The 25177-nt window shown below is 42.7% G+C and overlaps 1 protein-coding gene across 1 annotated transcript in view; it reads right to left on the bottom strand.

The window, feature by feature from the left end:
• Positions 1–2029: 2029 nt before the first annotated feature.
• Positions 2030–25177, bottom strand: part of LOC144819948 (uncharacterized) — a 116484-nt gene continuing 93336 nt past the window's right edge. The window contains exons 2-3 of the mRNA XM_078677639.1: positions 12645–12886; positions 2030–2645 (exon numbers count right to left, since the gene is read on the bottom strand). Of these exons, the coding sequence (XP_078533765.1) occupies positions 2588–2645; positions 12645–12886 (300 nt within the window). The 3' untranslated portion in view covers positions 2030–2587. The remainder of the gene's footprint in view (positions 2646–12644; positions 12887–25177) is intronic.

The following is a 25177-nucleotide window of genomic DNA, read 5'->3' as shown; positions in this document are numbered from 1 at the left end:
TGAGAACGGTTAAAAGTCAGCATAACTGTTGGTTAGAAGTGGTATTTGGGGATTGGGATCGCCCAACACACCAGAAACAATATTACCCAGTGTATATATGTGGGAGTTGTATTGTGTGGTCATTTTGTATACCTTTTTATATAAAGTATACTCGTTTTATACAAACTTCTGTGGAGGCCAATTGTGGTGACATCATTGGGATTGCTGTGGGATTGCTGTAGGCGTGGTTGCACATACTGAACCTTGCCTTGGAGATAAATCTGGTGCTCGTGTCAAGCTACTAAGGGGTTGAGCAGGGCTATCTCAGATGGTGTCCTTTCTTGGCCTAAAGTGAAAGCGGGGGGGTCCGGGTCACGCACTTGACAACAACGGTGCCCGTGGGAACACTCTGGCGTCTTACAGTTCCCCTTGGAAGTTCCCCCTTGGAAGGAGGTAGAACACCAGCCTCATTTAAAGATGTTGGGTCTGCCTGAGTGGGCTTGAGTAACCACTCCGTCAATGGCAGCCATTAAGAGTACTAAAGAGGACCTGAAGCCTGAAACAGTGCCCCAGGTGCCTGTCAGAAAGAGAAGTTACCATTGTCCAGGAGAAGTCAGACCATGAGGGAGATGCCCTGGAACCTCTAGAGGAGCAAGTGACTGAACTGGGAGATCTGCCTGAGCTGACCAATTGGCTGAAGGAAGGAGGTCCCTCCCGGAAGGAGTTCTGTAAGGCACAGATGGAGTGCCCTCCTATTGTTGCTTTGAGGCAACAGGCTGCTGACCAGGCAGCAGGTGGTCCGCCAGGATCACATTTGATTTATTGGGAGAATGGTCTCCTATACCAACGACCCCGCCACTGCCAGAACCAGCCTACACGAAGGGATGAAAGACGTAGCCGAGTGGATGATGAACAGCCGCCTGAAACTGAACTCAAATAAGACGGAAGTCCTCATCCTGGGATCATCACCATCCGCCTGGGACGACTCCTGGTGGCCCCCTGCCCTGGGCAGCGCTCCCAAACCAACGGACCACGCACGCAACCTGGGCTTCATACTGGACTCCTCCCTCTCCATGACCGGACAAGTCAACGCCGTCTCCTCGTCATGCTTCAACATCCTACGCATGCTATGGAAGATCTTCCGATGGATCCCCACCGAAACCAGGAACCACCCAGGCCCTCGTCACCAGCCGTCTGGACTACGGCAACTCCCTCTACGCCGGAACCACTGCAAAACTCCAGAAAAAACTCCAGCGGATTCAGAACGCCTCAGCACGGCTCATTCTGGACATCCCCCGACACAGACACATCTCCGCACACCTAAAAAACCTGCACTGGCTCCCCGTCAACAAGAGAATCACGTTCCGACTCCTCACCCACGCATACAAAGCTCTCCATAACCAAGGCCCAAGATACCTCAACGACCGCCTCAACTTCTACACTCCCACCCGCCATCTCCGATCGACCAGCCAAGCCCTCGCCGCCGTCCCCCGCATCCGAAGAGCCACAACGGGAGGAAGATCCTTCTCCTACCTGGCCGCCAAGACGTGGAACTCCCTCCCCACCCACCTCCGCCTGACCCAAGACCACCTCGCCTTCAGGAAGCAACTCAAGACCTGGCTGTTCGAGCAATAGCGGAACCCCCCTCCCCAAGCGCCTTGAGACCCTCCGGGTGAGTAGGGCGCTATACAAATGCCTGATTGATTGATTGATTGATTGATTGATATAGTGAGCCCAAGGTAGCTGAGCCCGGGGCAGCCATGTGCTGGTGGTACCCGAGTGCTACAGGACCTTCCTACTGGGTTTGGCTCATGATGTACTTTTGGAAGGTCTTTTGGGGTGTGACAAGACCTATCTTAGGCTTGTCACCCGCTTATACAGACCCGAATGCAAAGATACATTGGCACACATTGTGGGTCTTGTCAGACGTGCCAGGCAAGTCAAGTCAAGTCAAATTTAACTTTATTCGGTTAGATTAAAACCATCAAAGTGCATAACACAGAGCATTATAATTTAGAACAGTACATTAATACATACTTTATTAGTCCAATTCTCACACCTCGGCAAAATATTTAATAAATCATCATATGTTAAGCACTCCTACCCAACACAATTTGTCCGCAGGAATTGAATTAATACATAGATACAAATCTACACTAATCAAAGATTTACTATTTACATAGCATACTATTAAAAAACAGACAATAGTAAATACGTAACATCATTTAAAACATAGTCCAGTCTATGGTACCATTAGCCTATTTCTGATTGCGCCTATAATGTAACTTGCAACCCCAAAACACACCACAGGTGATGACAACATTTGTAGGTATGAAAAACAAACAGAGACTGTTTGAGAGCGACGCACTGTTCACAAGCCCCCGTGGGATGCTCCTTATATAACACAATATTTGCCTCTGCTCAATATATATATTCACTTTTGTAAATCATAGCATGTTTTCCAAACTTATTGTCCATGCGGCTCTCGATTATTGCCACAAACAAAAAAGTTCAAATGCTTGAGGACGTCATATCTTTAATGACAATTTTCTTTCTTGTATTTTCTTCTTTAGGTACATTACATCATGTACACGAATTCATCTCAACATCATTTTGCAGTCAGTCCCAATGCATTTCGGTATCGATATACCTTCATCAGGGGAATGCTGAAATTTAACATAAACAGTAATAAACAGTTAGCTATGAGTGTCCAAGGAAGCCTATATTTGCTAGACACTGACGCTATGGTTAAAAACAGACTACAAGAGTCGTGGCTTGCTAGGAGAATTCAAGCTGCTGCAGCACAATGATTGTGATGTTGGGTGAAGGGGGGTAAAAGGTTGATGTGTTTCACGCCTATGGTCTCCTAATGGATGAATGGTGTTTATTCAGGACCAGGGAAAGAAACCTAATCTACTCTAAATAGAAGAGGACGGTCAAAAGGGTATCCTAAAGAGTACCATCCCTATGTCACGAATTCAAAGGTAATTCGGGAGGGGGGGGGCGAGAGAAGTTCGTCCTTCTAGTGAACCTCTGGAGGGGGATGACGTGGGGTATCACTCTGGACGTCCCGGTCAATCGTAACACTGGCAGAACTGAGTTACCACTGAATAGGTGCTCTAATGCGTGGGACCTACCCACGTCCCGATGCCAGGAAAGCCTATTATTGCAGACATCATGTACAATTTTAGCTTTATCTGACACATATGTCCTTTACTTCCCCAGACAACATAACAGTAGATGAGGCAAAGCAACACCACATTGGGTTGGATCATTACTGCCACATCAGGCACGAGGCTAAGGGATACAAGTGGATAGCCAAATCGTATGAAGAAGGAAAGGCGGCCAGTACCTGGAAGGAAGGCATGATCAACCAGAACCTTCATGGGCAATGCCACATCAGAGAAGTCACAACAACTGGCCGGAGTCCCACAGGCCATTTCAGGACCTTCCTCTTGACAGCTGACCCAAGCAATACAGGACATGGTCACTACCCCTGCAGTTGGCTCAATTTTTTAGTCATAGGCCCTGAAGGACCTACTGGAGCTAAAAGTGAGGATGGCTTCCATTAAGGGTGACCTCCCAAGCATGCCGGAATTTTTTTTTACCATGCAGGAGGCAATGGAGTAGATCAGTGCCCAGATATTACTCTCCCTCTGGCTTTTCCCTTTCCTAAATTACTTAACAGTTGTTTGTTTGGTATAGGAATTTTAGCCTTGGTTTTAATAGGTTTTAGTGTAGGTTTAATGTAGGTTAGGAGTATGTTAGTTTATCTTTTAATATGTAGAACTTTTTAGGTGTGTTTATAGATGGTTATGTTTTTTAGTGGGTGAGGGGTTGATATATAGTTTGTATTTTATGGAAAAAACATATTTATTTAGATTAATGTTTAGGTAGTGTATGTTTACTATGTGGTTGTCTTCTGTGTTGTGCTGATGTATGTGGAGGCTAGATGTTTCACCTGTGATCTGTGTCTAACAGTTACGATAATGTAGGTATAGAGTGTAGTTAGGATAGGTTAGGTAGCTGTGAGTAGATTTAAATAGATAGCATAGTGTCACGTGTTGTTAGTTATAGATAGTTTAGGTTAGATGGATGAAGTTAGATTATAATTTTTATATATATTTAAAGAAAATTGTACTTTCACAACTTTGTAATCCTTTTTAAGATAATATCTGCAAGCGTGGAGCAGGTTGAGTTGAGTACATAAGGTAGTGATTGTCTGCATTGTTTATAGATCTGTGTCACTTAGTGAGAAGCCTATGGACAAGAGTCAGTTTACCTCACAATCGAGTCAATTAAGGACCCGTCACCATTCTTTAGGCATTGTCATTGGTCCTCTTTGTACAAATTGTCGCCCAGGCCTACATAGATAGCCATCAATCTCTGGGAGTGTAGGGGGAAGGTAATAGGTAAGGCCGCCCCCCTCTCAATTATCTGTCAATCAACAAAAGCCTTACCTAATCCATAAAACATCAATATACTAGACCAGTAATCAGAGACTGATATACCATTATCAGTAACTGTACCCTGAATGTGTGAATTAGCACTATTCAACAGGTCAAGATGTATTCATTTAGAAACAAAAATATGTACACAGGTACCCACTCAATACAAACAGAAAAAAGTGTGAGGGCAGAGAGAGTGCCTCACGGTTGCAACACCCGAGGGGGTTCCCGGATAGTAATTGCTGATATACCTACTTCTCATCATCGGTCACTCTCTCTGTGTGAAGACAAAAGAGGTACACACAGACATACAAATGTGCACAAATGAGAATAGTGACCAAAACACAAACAGTGAACAAATACACACACTTGTGAAAAAGTGTAATTATACACCTACGACCCCAAAAGAAAAGGTAAAAACCTGGTGAGGTTTTGCTGGCTATCAATCTTTTATTCCGGTGCTGCAAAGCCTCCCAATTAAAAAATTGTTAATTATATACCATTATTATTTGTTTAGAAGCGACATGTTTCGTTGCTCCAATTTCAGCAACTTCATCAGGGCAAAGATGGGGTTCTCTATTCTCAGCCTTCACACCATATTAATAACTGGACCTTATGATTGCCACGTCTTCACGTACCGGCAATCATGTATCGGACCTCGTGTCAACTGATCACGTGTCCGCCTCGGGCTCCGAGTATCGCGAGCCCCTAGTGCCGAGTCCCCCCGGCGCTTCCGACGATCTACATAGATAGCCACCTGCTATATAATTGTGTGTTTAAGAGATCCTTACTGTATAGTTGAGATGGGTCTGTGACTCCAGAGTCTCTATTCCAGACTGTGCTAGGACACACACTGCTGCCTGCCACGTACGCACTTACCCATGCACCATTTTACTGGTAGGTTATTGTTGTTAGCGGGTAGGTTGCCATGAACATGTCCCACAACTGCCTGGAAACATCAAGCGTCCTTGGAATTGAGTAATTGCTAAGTGAGGGATTTCATGCCTGTGATTTTGTCAAATACTTGCTAAGTTAGGTAAACCACAAGTCTGCCATTTCCTCTTCTCCTAGGGATGTGTAGCTTGATTCTTGTGTCTGTGACCTGGTTACTAATATTTGTTAGTGTGTATATTGTATAATTGATGTCATAAATGGTTACAATCACATTCAATGCATGTGATGACTCTCAGTGGCACAGGGACACATTGTCCCTATGTATCCCAGTGTGCCTTACAACACCATTTATCATTTGACACAGGACCGCAAATACTTAAGAGTTTTAGTTCATCATTAATGACATCCAAGGTGTAGCATTGACCTTCTACATCCTTGATTAGCATAGGTATGATGCAAAACAGAAGAATTTTGGCCATTGGTTTCTGCATCTTGTCAGTACCTGCATTGTGATAGTACACATAGGATATTGTCAATGTAAGCATTGAGGCTGACATATGTGCATGATGACATTGTCATGATCAATGTTCCATCTAATTTATTTCCTCTGTGTATGGCAATGTAACGTCTCTGTGCACTGCAGCCAAGGCTATGTGCGCCAAAAAACTGACCATGCATGCATAAGTTACCCTGATTTCCACTTTAGGCCAAACAGGCATGTACTCACATGTTTCTTTATTAGCATTTGTTATGCTAAACAGGTTTATATACCCATATTGTGTGTCAGTCCTTCTGTGATGCAGCTTTTCCCTGACATTCTTGTTGCACAAGAGGTAGAGTTATGCAAGACTGGAAATTCATAGGGGGTTCAGCCTGATACAATCCTTTAGAATATCCCACATGAAATGATGGCATACACAAAATATGGCAAAGACTCTTTCAAATTAAAAAGAGATTATTTTGATAACAGCTCAGTTTGAATATATTCGTAGTACAATAAATGACATCGCAGCAAAATGAGGATGACAAACTTTGACACCATAGGAATTGGGTAGCAGACTGCCTCAACCCTAAAACTTAACGCATAATTGCACTGAATATGCAGCATCAGATTGTAACCCCAAGAGCCATTCTTCAATATCACACCAGGTTCCACATACCATAACAATAGGATTTTTCAGTTACTACATCAGGCATAACACAACAATGGGATCTAAGACTGAAACAAGCCATACCTATTGGCTTTTCCAATGCGTTTAGATGTATCAAAAAAATTAGTAACAATGATTTTGTTAAGGTAATGTGAAATGGGAATATCTTTTCTTAACACATATCTTTTTGTCCCCACAGCTTTCTGAAATCTTCCATATGCACGTCTCACATGTCATCTCTTTTTTCTTGTGCACCATTTGTTCATTCTCTCCTGAACATACTTCTTGTCACCTCCTCTACTTTAACACCTTCAACACACACACACACACGCACACACAAACATCACACACCGACTCACCTGCTGCAAGTGCTCCGTTTTGTGTCTCTTTGGTGATGTCTTAGTTGGAAAGTTGTATAACTCTTCCATCCATTTTTCAGAATGGGAGGTACATGTAGTCTGAATAGCTTTAGGACTCAGTGACAGGCACTATGAGAAACAGGCACCACATTTTGCCTTAACTACAAAGCTCTCAATCATGCCCCCTCAGAATCACACACCCACTGTTTCTACGCAATTAAGCACACATGGCTGCAACTCAGTTCACATTATGCACTGTCATATAGTAAATAATGAATTGCAAATAGACAATGTTTGTAAAACCTCATCCTCTCAGGTAATGCACAATGAAATAATAAAAGAAGAATCCATGCATCTCAGCATAATTTGTGTAAAATGGGCTGGTAATGGAGTGACTGTTGATGTAAGAATGTGTGTGATGTGCATTTCCAAAACATGGATTTATTGTTGAATGTACTATGCAGTGATTATTATTACTTCGACTTTTATAAAGGCAAACTGTGGGGCATATTACCAAGCAGTAGCGATAATTATCGCTATTGTTAAGTTAGAGACAAAAATTTACCGCTGAGCTGCGGCGATTTTTATCGCAGATAAACCTTGGTATTACCAAGGTTTATCGCAAATGCGATAAAAAACGGCCGCAATGCATGAATATCGCTGAAAAGTCAGCGATATTCATGCATTACCGAGCTAATGCTCTTAGCCATGTTATCCACCTCCCATTGGATAACATGGCTAAGAACTGCTCAGGGCAGGTGTTAGCTTTTGGAGATATTCGCGCTTAGCGCAAATATCTCCAAAAGTTGGTAATAGGAGATAGCGATGTTAGCGACTGTTTCCAGTCGCTAACATCTTGGCACGCCCACTTTGCATGTCATTAGTGATAAATATCACTGACATGCAAAGTGGGGCCCAAAATGGTCGCTATCTCCTACTAGCTGTCACTAACTGGTGTTAGCGACAGCTAGGTAATAGGGAGATAATTTTATCTCCGCTTTCTTGGCTTTTAAAGCCAAAAAAGCGGAGATAAACCCCCTTGATAATATGCCCCTGTGTTTCTAAATGAAACAAATGGAAAGCTATATTTCAAGTTGAAGGGAAATCTGCATGATCCAAGAAGAGGCAAGAAGAGGTTTCACACCTTCTCAGGCAGTGGTGCTGCAGTTACATGTAATAATGTTATTGTTATTTGTGTGAGGTCCTGAGCAAATCCACTTTCCTGTAAAAAAATACAGTCCCCCATCTTTGCTAGCAGTGGCACGTAGCTAAGGGTTATGCATATTTTGGAAGAACCAGGTAGCCAGGAGCATAGAAATGACGCCATGGGCTCTGGAGCAAGCAAGGGAAATGGCACTTCTGACTGTTGTAGGGATAGGAAAATAAAGAACTTTACATGGTTTAATTGTCCCCGGCGCCACTGCATCTGCTGCACCAATGGTAGCTACTTCCCTGGTACTGACATCAGTGCATGTCTACTACACGGAAACAGTGAGCTGGTGCCTCTAAAAGAAAATGCTATAATCAGTGTTGTGCAGATGTGTAGCTTCCATTGGTGCAGCAGGTGCAATGACACCGAGGCACAGGGCCAGGGGGCCCACTGAATGCTGATTATTGCCGAATTTCACAGTTCAAACACCCATTTAGTGGCTGATTTGAACAACATGAAACTAGAAAACCTGGGATTGATCCCAGCTTTCTCACATAACCATATTGTGTGGCCTCAGGCAAATAGCTGATTTCAGCAAAATGCCTTGGTTTAAATAGGTGAGTTCAGCATAAGAGACATACAAATATTTTGTTAGATTTTGTTTGGGGGGGGGATTTTATATAGTGCAAACTCGACTCAAAGGTATCAGAGCACTTTACCTGAGCACCTGTTGCATTACAGACTGACACATTAATTTTTGTTAGGCACAGGGAGATTAAGTGATTTGCCCAGAATCACAGGATGTTGAGCGTCACTGCCGAGACTCGAACCTGGGGGCATATTATCAAGGGTGTTTATCTCCAGTTAGCGACAGCTAGTAGGAGATAGCGACCATCTTGGGCCCCACTTTGCATGTCAGTGATATTTATCACTAATGACATGCAAAGTGGGCGTGCCAAGATGTTAGCGTCTGGAAACAGTCGCTAACATCGCTATCTCCTATTACCAACTTTTGGAGATATTCGCGCTAACCGCGAATATCTCCAAAAACTAACACCTGCCCTGAGCAGTTCTTAGCCATGTTATCCAATGAGAGGTGGATAACATGGCTAAGAGCATGACTTTTCAGCGATATTCATGCATTGCGGCCGTTTTTTATCGCATTTGCGATAAACCTTGATAATAGCAAGGTTTATCTGCGATAATTTCTGACGATGCTTAGCGTTAAAAAATTCGTTGCTAAGCATCGTTAGCGATAAATATCGCTTAACGTTGGTAATATGCCCCCTGGTTTCCCAGATTTGAGGTCGACCGCCCTAGCCATTTAGTCACATCCACTAGACTATAATGTTGTTGCTCTCTATACAAGAATGTGGGTACACATGACAACTTTTTTTCCTCGATTCACAAATGACATTGCTACAGGGATAGGGAAAGACTGGTTCTATTTTTTAAAACTTACTTTTAAACATTGTTGTGCACTTTTATAATAATGTGACTTATTAATGCCAAAGGTTCCGCGTGTTAAAGAAAGGTGCATATTTTTATTTTGAAGAGGCTTTATCTTAGTTTAGGTGATGTTTGCTGCATCATTAATGGCAAGCATTTCAGGGCACAGCTCGTAAAAGAGGCCTGTTCCCTGATATACTAAGAACTATCAGGCTGATCTTTATCCACAAACATCAGCTGTCCCTTCATAAACACGAACAATGCACAGAGCATATTATTACCAGGCCTTCCAAAAATGGTAATTTATTGATTTATTTGTGCAATTTATATAGCGCACAAATACCCGAAGGTGTCTCGGCGCCGAAAGACAGTAAAGCAGAGCTGTTGGAGTAATTATTTACTGGTTGAAAAGCCACGTTTTTACTAGCTTCCTGAAAGTAAGAAGGGCGGGGCTAGCCCTGATCTGAGGGGGCAATTGATGCATGGCAGTGAAAAAATACATTAACCAGAGACGCCATTGCTGCCTCTATATCCCTAAAGCCACGGTCAAGTTCAGCAGAACCTCTGAAACAAGTGTCATGTGCCCAGCTTGAGACCAGCCCTTAATGTACTTCAGAGTCATTCTTAACACCCCATCAACCCCTGCCCTCCTCCTATCTTCCTCACACCTCTCACCGGCACACTGAAATGATCCCTGCCACCACAACAAACATCAAATCAACCTTTCTTTCAGCCTAGGGCGCAGTCCCAGTCAATCGATTTATGGCCAGCCCTGCTTGTGAGTTGTGACCCTCTGCAGCCCATCCCCACTCCCACTACCTTTTCTACTGTGAACTCCTTCTACACACTATATTGCCTCTGCTTCTTCCTGTGCTTTACCACCATGCAAGTGACCGTTTTACAATGCACCTCTTGGTATTTAAAGCAGCTGCAAAACACTCTCTTGCGTGAATTGTGAAGTGTGCGCGCTTTAAAATTCAGATTGCGCGATCGAGGAAGTTAGAGTGCGCATGCGCACATGCACACGTCTTAGAGGGAACACTGGCCATGATAACTGAACAACATGTTTGTGGATGTGTGAAATGTGTTAGTGGCTCACATGCCTCCCAGGACCCAATTGTGCAGGTGTGCAATAAGTGTGTGAATAGTTGGGCTTTTTCACAGTATTTGATGGCAGGCTTGGGCTATTGAAATGTCAATCACACGGCGAAAGTGCTGAGTCACGTGGATTGAACGCCAGGTTTAAAGGTGGGAGGTGAAACGATCACGGCAAGGATTCTATGAATATGGAGAGGAAAAGACGGTCGTTTACAAGCAGGTATGCGCAGGAGCAGAGATTTGGAAGGAGGAGGGGGAATGCTGCGCATTTACATTCGTGCCGAGAGGGGAGAGAAGGCTTTAAGAGCAAAAGCATGATTGTAAAGTATCGTGATGGGGGAGGAATGGAAACGGAGAGGAATAGGGAAAAGCGGAGGGAAAGGGAAGTGTAGTGAGGAGGGGGTAGAGAGAAATGGGGAGGGTAGTTGAAGTCATGTTGGGTGAAAGCAGGGGGTAGGAAACGGGAGGAACTTGGGCACATTTAACAGCAGAATGTCTGAAGGTTATTACAAAAAATAGGAGGATTATTATCCATGGTTTACTTAATATACTGCCCCCACATAAGAGCATCTGTCAATTAAGGTGAAACTAAGTATAATCAGGAAAAAGTCATTATTATTTAAATGAGAGTATTGCCACACATTGTGAAATGATTTTTTAATGTATATTATTGTTAATTTCAGTTTCCCCTGACGAAGGGCCAATCTGGGCCCGAAATGCATTGGGATATAATAAACTGCTTCTGAAGAATACAGCATTTGTACGTGTTCTGAATTAGAGGTTCGGATGGCCCGTTTCGAACATGAGAAGCCTAAGGAAATTGCTTTTCTTGCATGAAAGTTTGGAATTTGTGAATAGTGAAAAAAACGGAGTATGAATTGAGTAAACAGGAGTAAATTGGTTTGAACATGGAAGAAAACATTGCGCAAATGCAATTTTTGGCAGTGCCAGCGGTTTGGGGTGAAAAGTCGCCCCTTAAAAATGTTGTACTTTTTCACTGTGTGCCACTAAAGTTACTGATGCTAATTGTTACACCATGATGTTCGTTAGTTAAATTATATTTTCCACATAATGTCATAGCAGTGAAGATACATGATTCTTGGCCATGTCCAACCAGAGCATGTGACAGGGACAATGGCACAATTTACTTATGATGCTAGAAAGTAGCTTTTGGATATACAAATCCACCAGGATCGTGTTAGTCCAATCTTCAACAGACATACAACATGCTGGTTCATGGTAGTGCACATATTTACAGGTGTGTACATAGGCTATTTCAAATTAGCAGTTCTTGCAGGAACAACCCCAATATTGTTCAAGAGACAAAGGACGTCCAGACAGAGTCCATGGGGGATACAGGTCATGTGACATATCTAGGAGAGGAGTATTCCAGTGAAGAGGAGGTCCAAATTGCCATTAGGAAAGGTAGTCTTCATAGTAAGCCCAAAAATGGAACAAAAGAAAATGTGGACATACAAAAAGGGGACAGTACCAGGTGACAAGGGCAATGGCATGATAATTAACACAGGTCCAATGGGAAACCGTACAAGAGGCACAGACAAATGTTACTAGGTAGATCGCCTCCGGAAAGTGGTTAAGTCCTAATCTTTCTCTTCTAATGTGTGTTGTGCCTTTCCTGAGGTTGGTGGTGTTTGTGCAGGAGCCGTCTGGGGCACACAAACATCGGGGGCTGAAGATGTGGCTTCCAAGCCCCCTGCAGCATTTGTCGATGCTTGCAAGGAGGGCAGCAAAGCACTGACAAGGGCCTGATAGCTTGTCAGCAAGGCAGCAATGTCACAGTGGAAGGCACCCATAGTAGCAAGGTGGGAGTCCTGCTTCGTTCAATAGATTACAAGATGGTGCAGACAGCCCCCAGCTGGGTGAAAACCTAACTGTTGTCACATTGGCAGTGCTGTTGTTGGCTCTGCCGTATGACACCAGCAATGTCTGCTAGGGATTTCTATTTCTGTGGAGCAAAAGGTAGGTGACTTTGATTGCCTCAGAGGTGTCCTTATTAGGACTGAGGCACCCATGGGCTCTCTCTAGGGTGCCCACAATTGTCCCCTTCGTTGTCAGCAACTCATCTACTAGCTGCTGCTGGACTCCTGCCACTCACCGTTGGATGTCAACATGGGGTTCCTCAGAGTCAAGGCTTTGGCTGGCAGATGGGGCTTGTTCTTTGAAAGGCGGTGCCTCTGGAGACCCAGTGAAGCTATCACCCCTTGCCCTGACTGGAGATGAGGTTCCATTAGATTCCAGGAGTTGCTGCAAAGTGTCATCATTCATGGCAGGCAGGATGTCATCACCAACAGATTGGTCATCCAGGACAGGCTGCTGGTCAGGATGTGTTGTTTCTTCCTGTGCAATGAAATTTGAATATGTTAATGGTGATCTATGCTAAACGTTTACATGATTAATTTTGGCTGACATACAGATGTTATTGTCTTTCACTTTCAGTTCAACATTGATGTGTAGGACATATGTAACTCGTACGTTTTGTGGATAAAATTCACTGTTGTTGCTTTTCAGATGGCATTATCTCAACATTGTTCACCGGACCACTGTGTGAAAAGGTGACTTTTTGTGTCATACCAGGCATTGCAACACAGTTATACAGCTTGCTGACCTGCCCTTATGGGAGGGTACTTTGAGGTAAGGTGCCTTGGTGATTTCCTTTCTTTTTCATGATGGTTATACTGAATGGAGTTTCACTTACTGACACAACTACTGTGCACATTGCACTAAGTATTCCGGGTGCCTTAATTTTCTGTGACACACGTATGGTAACCAGATCATAGTTTGACTCTCATGTGACACCAACACCCCAATGTGAGTCACATTTGCAAATGAGCATAATGATTTCCTATAGCTAGAGGATATTTATTTATTTATTTATTTATTTTTCACATTTGTAGAGTGCTCTATTACCCGGAGGTGTCATGGCGCTAATGGTTCTAGGTGTGGCCCACATGCTAGTAGTAATTATATTCTGTGACATGTACCTACCCAGCTTGGCTACACAACTAGGCCCTTACACCTCACCCTCCAAACATAACTAAAACCTGCCCATCCTGGTGGAAAAAATCTCATCCAGTCACGTCATGATTCCTTGTTTGATTTTCCTCCTGCTTTGATGCATGGGGCATAATCAGCCATTTATCTTTCCAAATCCTGCTACATCTTCACCAAGGTCCACATCACATGTAGGAAGTAGTACACCAATGACGTCTTCTATGGCATCCCTACCCCGCTGCATCACAAGTGTGACACTATCAGACAGCATGCTCAGGCTACCTGTCAGCACACATATAACTTCTCACCTCCTTGCTATGCAATGTCTCTCCATTCAGACGTAGTGCCAGTTCAATATGCTCAGCCACAGCTACATTGCACTACACTACCAGGGGCCCACCAGGCTCACACACCATCTTTTCTTCTTACAGAGCTCATGGTCCTCTGGTGTGCATCACTTGTATTAACCCCCACCCCCAGTATAAATTTGCACATGACAGGAGGGAGGGTGGTCTCTACCATGGCAGCTAACACCAGTGTGCTCTCACCCATAACATCGGGAAAGCTGCATGGAATGTAGTTTAATGCTAGTGATTGTACATGTGGGTCTTTGCATCTAAATGCCCGCTCAGGTGGGGAGTTACTTCTCTGGCAACCCCATGCCATTCCATTGCTTTACAGCCCAGATTTGTATACATGGCCCCAACACAGACACACCCACCTCATGGCGCAGGGGGGCCTGCATTGTCAAGGTCAGGGTGGGCAGGATTCCTGTGTTAATGCATGATGTGATGTTCCAGTCCATTTTCTTGGTTTGCATTGTGGGACTTGTAGTCCTGGTCTCTCATGTCTTACATTTCACTAGAAGTCAGAGTATATGAAGGTGAACCCGGACTGATGCTGCATATCACACATGGACGGGACAAACTTGACTGAGCTGGACTGTGCTGTGCAACATGTAACTTGGCAATATGACTTACAGTTATGTGATGTATGAATTAGCAAGTTACTCTTTCCCTGTCCTTTGCACACAGCACAGTTCAGCACAGGAACATAAGTTGCTTTGTTGCACAGCATGTCATTTTTAAACGTAGGGTCTCTTGTTGCTATTTGCCCTGTAGATCTTTCTGGTTCTCTAACACAGCACTGTCCTGTCCTGGCACTCCTGCCACCAACCCTACTGAGATGACTGATGCCACCTGTTACTCCAAGGTGTCCAGCTACTCCTGGTCCTCACGCTCTCCTGCTCTGGTCTGCAATGCATGGCTGCCCTCAGGTTATTGGTTAGTTTCTCCTGGGTCCTACGCTTATAAACATGCCAGTCCTTCTTGCACTCTGGCACTGTCCTTTTAGCTTGCCCTACACTGTTAATCTTGTCATCTATAGACTATCAAATGGCCTATTTCTTCCCCAATGGCAATTTAGTTGTGACAAAGAGTTGATGTTCATGCTTTATCACATCTGTTACTAAAATGTGATTCTCTTCCTCACTAAAGTAACCCTTCCTCTTCCCCTAGGGCTGGACATCCTGCCTCGTGTTTCGGTTGCTGCTCTGACCACTGCTGCCTGCTGCCTGCTCCATCTAACCTCTTTTGAGGTTTAGGTAATATTTTTTAAAGCATTTTTGACACATGACACACCAATGTGATGCTAAGGTGATTTACATTGCTTTCGTGCTGTAAAGCAGCCTAGTGTCACTTTGGCTGAACATACGTCACTTTTCTCTGCGGCAGCTGTCCCACGGATGTGTAACTTTTTTTTTACACACCATGGGATATTACACCATGGTGTGTTATACCGTAAATACGATATGGTGCAATCACGGCATTTGAAACTGTCATACTGCAGCCCAAATCTTTCTGCATCATCGCTGCCTGACCGCAGTGATGTGTCAGTTCTTTTAAATGAGAGCCTAGGAGTTTTATCAAGATTGCTTTAGGGTCCACACCAATTATAGAAGAAACAACACACTAATTTCATGAACAAGAAGACATGACACACCTGTGAGGAGTGTAATTTGCTGATCAATATGACTTTACAGAGTGGGATGTCATCAGTGGAACTTGAGCTGAAGAAGACTTAAAAAATGCATTTGGAATGATGTGCATATTTCTTGCATCTTAAAGACACCACAATCTTTAACAGTGAGCTTTAATCTAAATCAAGTCATACCTGGCCAACTAATATCACGCTGTGAATGCCAAAGGTACATGAACCAAGTCAAGGATTGCTATTCAGTATTCTATGAAGTCTGGGGCTTTTTCAACTTTTTGAATCTTTTTTTTTTAATTGAGCAGAGCATAGTTAAGCTAAAATACATATATGGACAATTTCAACAATTTGAACAATGGAGATGAATATAAAAATATTTAAAACTTCTTCTATTAAAAGCTGAATAAAAGGGAGGATTTTTGAATACTTAAAAGCCGTGATCAGTCAATGTTAATAAAATTATATATATACATTTTCAAATACAAGCAATGTGCAACATCCGCAAAATTCGATCATAAAGTGCCAATGCAATACAGTACAATTCAACCTGAAATAAAGTGCTAGTGCTTGAAAATTACTAATAGTGCAAATACTACAGAAGAAAAAGTGCTTGTGACTTATTGATAAAACCTACCAACACTTCAAGCCTGCTTAAGAATAATATAGACCTTTTTATCAGTATTCAATCTAATTTCTAGCTTAACCCCCCTTATTCCCTGCAGATTCTCAAAATACTTCCAGTTCCTATCAAATCTCCTAGCTGCTCCCACTCTACTAGCATAAGCTTTTTCAAAATTCCATGACCTCCTCATTTTATTAAGCCATTTCAAATGGGATGGAACTTCTTTTGATTTCCAATTTGGCAGTATTAGGGAGCGGGCAACAGCACAAGAAATAAATACAAACATTTCCTCAGCATCTTTGAGCAACCCTCTGTCATTACATATACCAAATAGGGCCAATTCGGCTGAGGGCATAAGTGTTTTCCCTGTAGCCGCCTCAATATCTGAGAGAATGGCCTCCCAAAAAGATTTCAATTGAGGACAAGTGAAAAATATATGGAGCCAACCACCCTGGCCGTCCGCTTGGCATCTAAAGCATTTGTTACCAACCTCTGGGAACCTTTTCTCAAGTGCCTCCGGAGTCCAAATCGCTAGCCACGAGACAAGAAAGCCATCCTCTTGAAGTTAGCAGCCCGCAATGATTTAAAGCCCAACAAGCTTACGGTTTCGCCAATCTTTGCGTGTTAAATTACATTGTGTTAGGCTACTTATTTTATCTAGATGGCGATCTATCATAACTAATTGCCCGTCACAATGAAGCCTCTTGTACCAATTCCCTATGCCGCTGATTTTAGCTTCATATAGAAGTGTTACCATCTCACTTGTCGAGTCAAGAAGTCCACCTATATCTCTTTTTCTTGTGAGTATTCAAAGAATGTTGGTCGCCAGGGAGTAGTTACTCTAGCCTGCACTTCTTGACACGTGATAATTTTATTCTGAACAACGAAGTGCCTTAACTCCCTAAATCCCAAATTCTCCCAATTTATTATATGACTGTTTCTAATTTGGAGGCCGAGACCAAAACATTCTCGTAAGCTTAAAAACTGAGAAGCTGAGGAGCATGGATTTTTCTTAAAAAAGGACTGCAATCTAGATAAATATTCTTTCAAAGTCTTATATCTTGTCCTTTTTGGAAGCTTTGCAATCTTTAAAAATACCTGGATTTGGGAATCAGACTCTTACATCATTTTTACTAAGAAGAAGCTATGTCGATTGTTTTTTGAACCTATCAGACCTGCCTCTATATCAAGAAAGGCTGCCTCATAATATGTTTTTAAATGTGGCAGAGCCAGTCCCCCCTGTTCAACTGGGAGTTGGATCACGGACAACTTAACCCTAGGTGCTCCCCCCCCCAAACAAAACTTCTGATCATAGTTTCCATGTCTTTAAAGAAAATAGAATTCAATTTGATTGGAACATTGCAGAACAGGAATATTAACAAGGGTAGGATCGACAGCTTAATCAAAGATACCCTGCCAATCAAGGTGAGCGGGAGTAAAAGCCATTGGGCGAGAAGATTCTTTATTTTATTCTTCGTTCTCACATAGTTGAGAAGATAAAGCTGGTGATAATCGCAGGTCACATATATGCCAAAGTATCTAACCGGGTCCCGGCTTGCAGCCTGGACACGCAAACAAGATGGAAAAAGGCTGATGTTGCTGTTTAGAGCGAGAACCTCCGTCTTCTTAGCATTTATTTTGTAACCTCCTATTTGTTCATGTGCTTTAAATTCCTTTAATATGATTTCTAGATTGTCTTTAATTGGCTTCAAATAAAGAATTATGTCATCCTCGAAGAGCTTGAGCTTCGCCAACCCTGGGGTTAGGGGGGAAAATGGCAGGATTGTTCCTAATTTTGATCACTAGGGGTTCGATAAAAAAGTTAAAAGTAAAGGAGATAAAGGGCAACCCAGTCTAGTCCCTCGATTGACTTTAATTGAATCTGCCTTATTTGGATTTATTATGACCTGTGCCGAAGCACCTTGATAGATGTTCCGTAGCATCTTGATCACTTGCTCTGGAAACCCAAATAAAACAGGGTTACCCAATTTACCAGATCAAACGCTTTTTCTGCGTCGACCATTAAAATACAAGCAGGGGTTGAATTGATATTAAAATAGTCCAATGCCTGAATTAGAAATTCAGTATTAGAAGCCATTGAATGGCCTGCTATGAATCCTGACTGATCGCTATGTATGACTTCTTGAGCAACACACATAAAGCGACGGGCCCAGATTTTCATTAGGATTTTATAGTCTGAATTCAGAAGGCTAATAGGCCTATAAGAATTAATATCTTCTGGATTTTTGTCTTTTTTAACGAAAGATATTATTGTTACTTCCTTAAAGGATGCGGGTACCAATCCTCCTAACTTAATATAATTAAATAAATTCTTAAGGGGTGTTAATAGGTCCTTTAAAAAGATTTTATAAAATGTGATCGTCTTGCCCACTAGCCTTCGCCCCTGCTGTTGCTTTAATAGCATCTGCTATTTCCCCTGTACAGATTTCAAGCCCTAATTGTGTAGCCCGATTGGCCGTGAACTTTGGCATTTTGATGCTTGCAAAATAGTCCTGTATTTGATTTTCCCCGACAAGATATTCAGTAGTGTATATACAGGCAAAATGTTCCAAAAAAGCCCTTTGAATCAGGTCGTTGTCCACTATCTCTTGGCCATTTATAGAATCTCTTATTTTAACTATCAAGGTAGATTCCTGTCTTTTTGTCACAAAATTAGCCAGGAGCTTCCCTACCAACTGGCTATCCTCATAAACCCTTTGTTGGAAGGTTCTGGAGCTGTTGATCTATTCCAGTACTAAGAAATCTCTTAACTCTGCCTTTGCTTGCTCCAAATGATCCCGACGAAGGTGGAACTGAAGGGCATATTCTTTATCTACAGCCTTTTGGAGCATAGATATTTTTTGTCTCCTCTCTTCAGCCTGGGCAGATGTATAAGATATTATCTGGCCACGTGCTGCCACCTTAAATCCCTCCCAAACCGAGAATGGTTCTGCTGTGTCATTATTGGTTTTAAAATATTCCGTATTCCACTCTCCAAAACTAACCACCCAATCCTGGTTCTGGAGGAGGGTACGATCCAGCTGCCACCTGGATTGGTCCCTGCCCCTACTCCTAGATTGACTTCCAGCTCCACCTTCCCATGATCGGAGAAGGGATTACACCCAATAGATGAACCTTGAATCTGAATGGATCTTGATATCAGAATAAAATCTATTCTTGATGACGTCCGGAAGCGGTGCGAATAACAGGTAGAGGATTCCCCTTCTGGGTTCAATAAGCGCCATGGGTCTATGAGTTGGTATTCTGATATGAAAGCACCCAAAAGCTTTTTTAGTATTGGGTTTTAATTGCTTCTTATTTTTATTAGAGGTATCTTTTTTTAAATCTTGTATATAGTTGAAGTCTCCTCCCAAAATAATCTGCCCAGGAACCCCACTCAGAAGATCATTAATTTCTAGGATGCTAGACACCTCATCTAATATCTGCCCATAGTAGTTCACAAAGTTCATTACCTTCCCCTGTATTCTAGCAACAACCCATAACCATCTCCCCTTAGGATCCCTTCGAATAACTTTTTGAATCTGAGTTCATGTCTCGCCTCATACTGCAACCCCTCATATTTCAACCTGCTGTATGATGCTATACATCAAGGATCTCAGTTGTATTTAGCTAAGGACAAGCAAAATTGATTGATCTTTGTTCATTTCCCACTAGGGACCTCAACACCTGCAAATCAGCTGTTCGACACTTTGAGACAGAATCGAAGTACCTCAACCTTTACTTTCCGAGTCTGTTTATCATAGTTTGACATGACCATTTAGTGACATTTGATTATTTTTCACACATATGGAATCAGATGTGCAAAAAGTGTTTCCACTCAAAAATTTCAGTGTGACATTTTGCAGGCTTCGCAAGAGCAAAACACTCTATTGCAATGTATTAATGGCACATTCTAAGTCGCAATTGTCATTGTACTTCACACTGCTGCAATGTCCACATCGCAAGTCTCCATGACTAGTAAGAAAAAAAGCAGCAGGAAAGGGATTTTGCTCCTAAATGTGCTCTAAAACATATTTAGCAAAGGTTTTCTTACACTTCTGCATTTGGAAACCATTGACATATTACAAACAGATTGAACCAGATAGCCCTTTGAAAAAGGAAGCTGCTCAGAAAGACAGCCTCTACTGCAGGCTCTCCACAGTGTCTCTTTACACTCTGGCACTTTTTCAGGTAGAGCCTTTGACAGCACTTGTCCTGTCTTCAAGACCTGTTGTATCTTATTCTATGGCTGGTGGCACAAAAAGTGGTTGTTATTGGCTGCTGTCTATGTAAATCAGAAATGCAGCTTTGTTATTACTGCAATTCTGTAACTGTCCCTCCTTTGTGTGCTTATCTCTGCTTCTGGCAATTTAACCCAGAGAGCATTTTGTTTGGCCATCACACTGTATATCATGTGATGGCCCCTCCTCCCTCTTCAGACGAAGGAGCAAAAACAACAAATGCGATTTATTAGCAAGTGTAAAGCGCTTGTTAGGCTAAGAAACAAGTTTTATTCTCTTTGTTAAACTGTGATCCGTTTACCCTGCGTCAGCTGCTTATGACGGAAATACTTCTGGAATGCGGAAGTGGACACGAGCAGCCACAATATTGTTAATGCCTGGAATTGATGAACACTGTATTCATATATTTAGCTCCCCATAAACCTCTGTATTTTCCTTTAGCAACTCTGGGTAAACTGTTCATGAAGTTACCAGTAAGAAGAGCTGTCGAAGGCCGCGTGGGGGCTGATACCCGATATCAACACTTCCGTCTGCCCAGGAGCTGTCCATGCTCGTTCTCTCAGCGCTGAGCAGGAAACGTGTGCCGGTAGAATGTGCGAAGCAGCATTTAAAACAGTTCCTTTTTGGGGGCGTGGCTTAGCGCCCGGTGGAGATGGCGGCGTTCGTGTGAGCGCTCCGTGGTTGCTGGGGTGAGCGAGCGGCTCCTGTACTTGCTTCTCAGCGGAGACGGCGGTAAACATCTTTTGAAGGATTAAGGAATGCTCCGACGTCCTTTTCGACGCGCCTGGTGAACGCCTTTCTCACTTTCAGCTACCATTCCTGTCAGTCGCGGCTCCATGACGGCCGCGACCACCATTTTGTGAACTGTTTGGCCCGTCAACCACACGGAGCCCCTATCACCGCAGCAGATGTTGCAACTGCAAATTTCCTTCTTCTTTCAGCAAGGTTGGCTCTAATATTCTCATTCATTGCCCTGATGACTTTTCTGCTTGCCTCATGATCACAATTAGTTTTTTTTTCCCGGCTATTTTATAAGTAGGCTGCAATTTTGGTTTCTGCTCTCCTCTGTGACGCCATAATATTTTGAGCAGCTGCACACGATGCCAATCCTTCCTTTCCTCATACATAGCTGGCTAATGTTTCTTTTTTGCGTATTTTTGTAATTATCACCCCCTCTCTTCCTGACACAGCCAGTTTCGCCCTTTCACTTTTGGCGGCTTTTGTTTTCCTGCGTGCTCCTGCAGGCTGTGTTAACTTTTCTAGCTATTTAGCAATTTTATCCACGACTGTCTGACTTGCTGTTGTTCTTACAAATATAGAGGTCCTAGAGCCAGCTACTCTCTACGGTGGTGATTTTTATTTGATGGATAGGAGCACAACGGAACGTGTTAACAAGCCTTCACGGCGCACCTTTATCAAGAACTCAAAAGTGTTCTCTGAGTTGGCTCAGTTAGAAGCTTCTCAGCCATCTATCACTCACATTACGCAGTCCAGTGTGGAGCACCCTATGCAACCCTCGGGGAAAGCCACTACCAAAAGACTAAAAAAAGATCCTCCTTCACCGTCCAATTCTTCTTCGGCCGTATCTATGGAACTGTTATTGGAGGAGATACGTGCCCTTCGTCCTTTCATGGAAGAAACTAATGCTAAGTTGCAAGTTCTCACCGATAACTGGTGGATACTAGAGTCAGGTTGGTTGAGCGCAGTGTCTCTTCTCTCCAAGAATCATCCTCCAAGATCACTCATATGCATTCGCAGATTTCTTCCCTTCAGAAGCAGGTCAAGGAGCTTGAAAACCGGAATAGGCGTAATAACCTACGAATTTACGGCCTAGTGGAAGGTTGTGAGGGGAGTGACCCTATCGCTTTCTTCAAATCCTTTCTCCCTACACTCCTGCATCTACCAGAGGGCACTCTGCTCAACATACAGCGGGCCCACTGACTTGGTCGTGCTCCTTCACCTACTTCCACTTCCTTGAGATCAAGAGGCGTCATCATGTATTTCCTGGAATACACAGATCTTCTCAAAGTACTTTCAGCGGCCAGAGCTTCTCCTCGCCTTGCGTGGTCAGGATCCACCTTATTTTTTGCGCAGGACTATGCTAAATCTACAGCCAGTCGTCGCAAGGCTTTCTTGGATATGCGGCCAGAGCTTCGCTCCATTGGCGCCAGATATGGTCTTTTCCATCCCTGTCTTTTCAGAGTCACTCACAACAACAAGACAACGACTTATGAGGATCCTGTGCGACTTTGGAGCTTCTTGAATTCCTGCCAAGCGGCTGACATGGATACCTCTGGCTCCTCCTCCTCTTTTCCTCCATGACTTTTTTTGAGTAGCTGTTGTTTTTTCTTTGGGTCAACTGCTCTTATTTGTTCTTCACATTTCTCATTTTTACTTCATGTTTTTCTGTATTTTTGAATTGTTCATGCTAGTTTTGTGTTTTTGCAATTCCCCTTGTTATCTTTCCCTTGTATTTATTGTATTTATTCTTATAGCCTCTTTGTTACTTGCTATTTTGCTTTGCTTCATTTCCTGATACTTACCTCATGCCTCCACAGAATTCGCTTTTTACCCCGTGACGCTCCTCCGGCTTGACGGCCCGCTGACACTGGACGTCCTGCCTTCTCCAGTTGGCTCTACCCTCCTCACTTTCTCGTCCGTTCCCCCTCCTGATTACCCTTTTTCACCTCCATCCCTTGTAAGTACGCTCTTCTTCCTTACCTAACATGTTTGCCTTTTCCCTTATTTCCCTCTCCATGTTCTTCCTCTTAGTCAACTTTTGTTTACGGGTGTCACCTTTCTCCTGTTCGCTTCCGTCTTTCTACTCCTTCTCTTCATTTACCTCTTCATTCTCTAATTGTTTTTTTTTTCATCTATCTTGCTTGTCAACTTTTACATATTTTCATCTTATTATTTTCTTTTTTTCTTCTTCTTTCTTTCTGTTCTCCTTCTCATAATCATCTCCGTCTTTCAGTATTTCTTCATCAGTTATCATTCTTTCTTCTCCTTCCATCTTATTCTCAGTGTTCTCCTTTTATCATTGATTTATTTCGTATTGTAGACATGGCTCGTTACTTCTTCTTTTTTCTCTTAACCAAATCAAGACTTTTATTTTAGCTTGACTTATATATGTTGTCCTGTTACTTGATGTATGTTAGTATGTATCTCTTATCCAATTTCCTATTTCTATTTGTCCTCTCCTCATCTCTTCCTGTTTTTTTCTGTCCTGAGGATTTTTCTTCTCGTATTTGCTACCCTTTATCTTTCTGTTTTTGATGTCAGTACGTATTGTTTCATGGAACGTTAAAGGTCTTCATTCTCCCATCAAGAGACAAAGGATTCTTTCTCATCTTGCCAAGTTGAATGTGGATTGTGCTTTCCTACAAGAAACCCATTTGTCTGAAGCCGTATCCATTAACCTTAAGAAAGGTTGGGTGGGGGAGGTGTTCTTTGCTCCTGGAGATGGGAAGCGTAATGGTGTTGTTATCCTCCTTCGTAAGTCTCTTTCTTATTCCCTGCTGGCTACCGAATTTGACACTGATGGCAGATGGTTATATGTCAAGCTTTACTTAAGGGGTGCCCCACTCTCTCTTCTTAATATTTATGCTCCCACGGGTGGTGACCCAGTTTTTTGGCGCAAGATGGCTACCCGCATTACCAATCTCATTGAAGATAATTTCATTATGGCAGGAGATTGTAATCAGCCTCTTGATCCTTTTTTGGACCGCCATTCCAAAGCCTCCTTCATCCCGAACAAGTCCCATAACTCTTTACCCAAGTAGTTTCGCAGCATAAACTTATTGATGCTTGGCGTATTTGTAATCTGACAGCCAGAGAGTTTACCTTTTATTCCCCTTCTCACCATTCCCAGTCATGTATTGATTACATTTTTGTTTCCCATCATCTTTCCCAATCTCTCACTCATGCAGAAATTGGCCCTATCCTACTGTCTGATCACGCCCCAGTTTTTATTAATATTGATATTCTGCCCAAGGTCACTGGGCCCAAGCGATGGCGTTTTAAAGTTTTTTTACTTTTGGACCCTAAATTTACCGCTTCCTTCACTGATTTTTTTAATGAAAATGAATATTTTATCATTAATGATACCCCTTCTATTCCTACCCACACCATCTGAGATGCATTCAAGGCCACAGCTAGGGATTTCATTATCAATTATGTGGCTAAGAAACGGCAGACCGCTCGTAAGTATACTAGCGATCTTCTCAAACAAATTAAGGGTTTGGAGCACTCCTATTATAACTCTCATTCGAAGGAAAGCTTGACAGCACTTATTGATGCCAAGTTGAAATGTAACAAAAAATCCACAGAAGACGCTTCTCTCCACATATTGAAATCTAGTTCGAAATTTTATGGTGGGAAAAATAAAGCAGGGAAAATGTTGGCAAATTACTTGAAAATCAAACATAATGAGCTGAACATTGAATCTGTATTTGATGATAATGCTATTCTTAGACACAAAGATAATGACATTCTAGATGAATTCCCCCGTTTCTACTCTACCCATTATTCCTCTGAGACTCATCCCACTCCCCACTCTATTTCCACTTTTTTTTCTTCTATCCACCAACCAGACCATTTCCCTGTTGACTTAGCCTCTTTGGAATTGGATATTTCCCAACAAGAATTGCTTTCCGCTCTCCAGTCTCTCAAAAAAGACAAAGCTCCTGGGCCTGATGGGTTCACTGTTGAATTTTATCTCCATTTTTCCAAATTGCTAATGCCTAAATTACATTCCCTCATAGACTTATTTGTCACCCATGG

The sequence above is a fragment of the Lissotriton helveticus genome, chromosome 2_1, assembly GCF_964261635.1.
Source record: "Lissotriton helveticus chromosome 2_1, aLisHel1.1, whole genome shotgun sequence".
NCBI classification, from domain to species: Eukaryota; Metazoa; Chordata; class Amphibia; order Caudata; family Salamandridae; genus Lissotriton; species Lissotriton helveticus.
The sequence above is the reverse complement of the archived record's forward strand: the minus strand, read 5'-3'. Positions and strand labels throughout refer to the sequence as shown.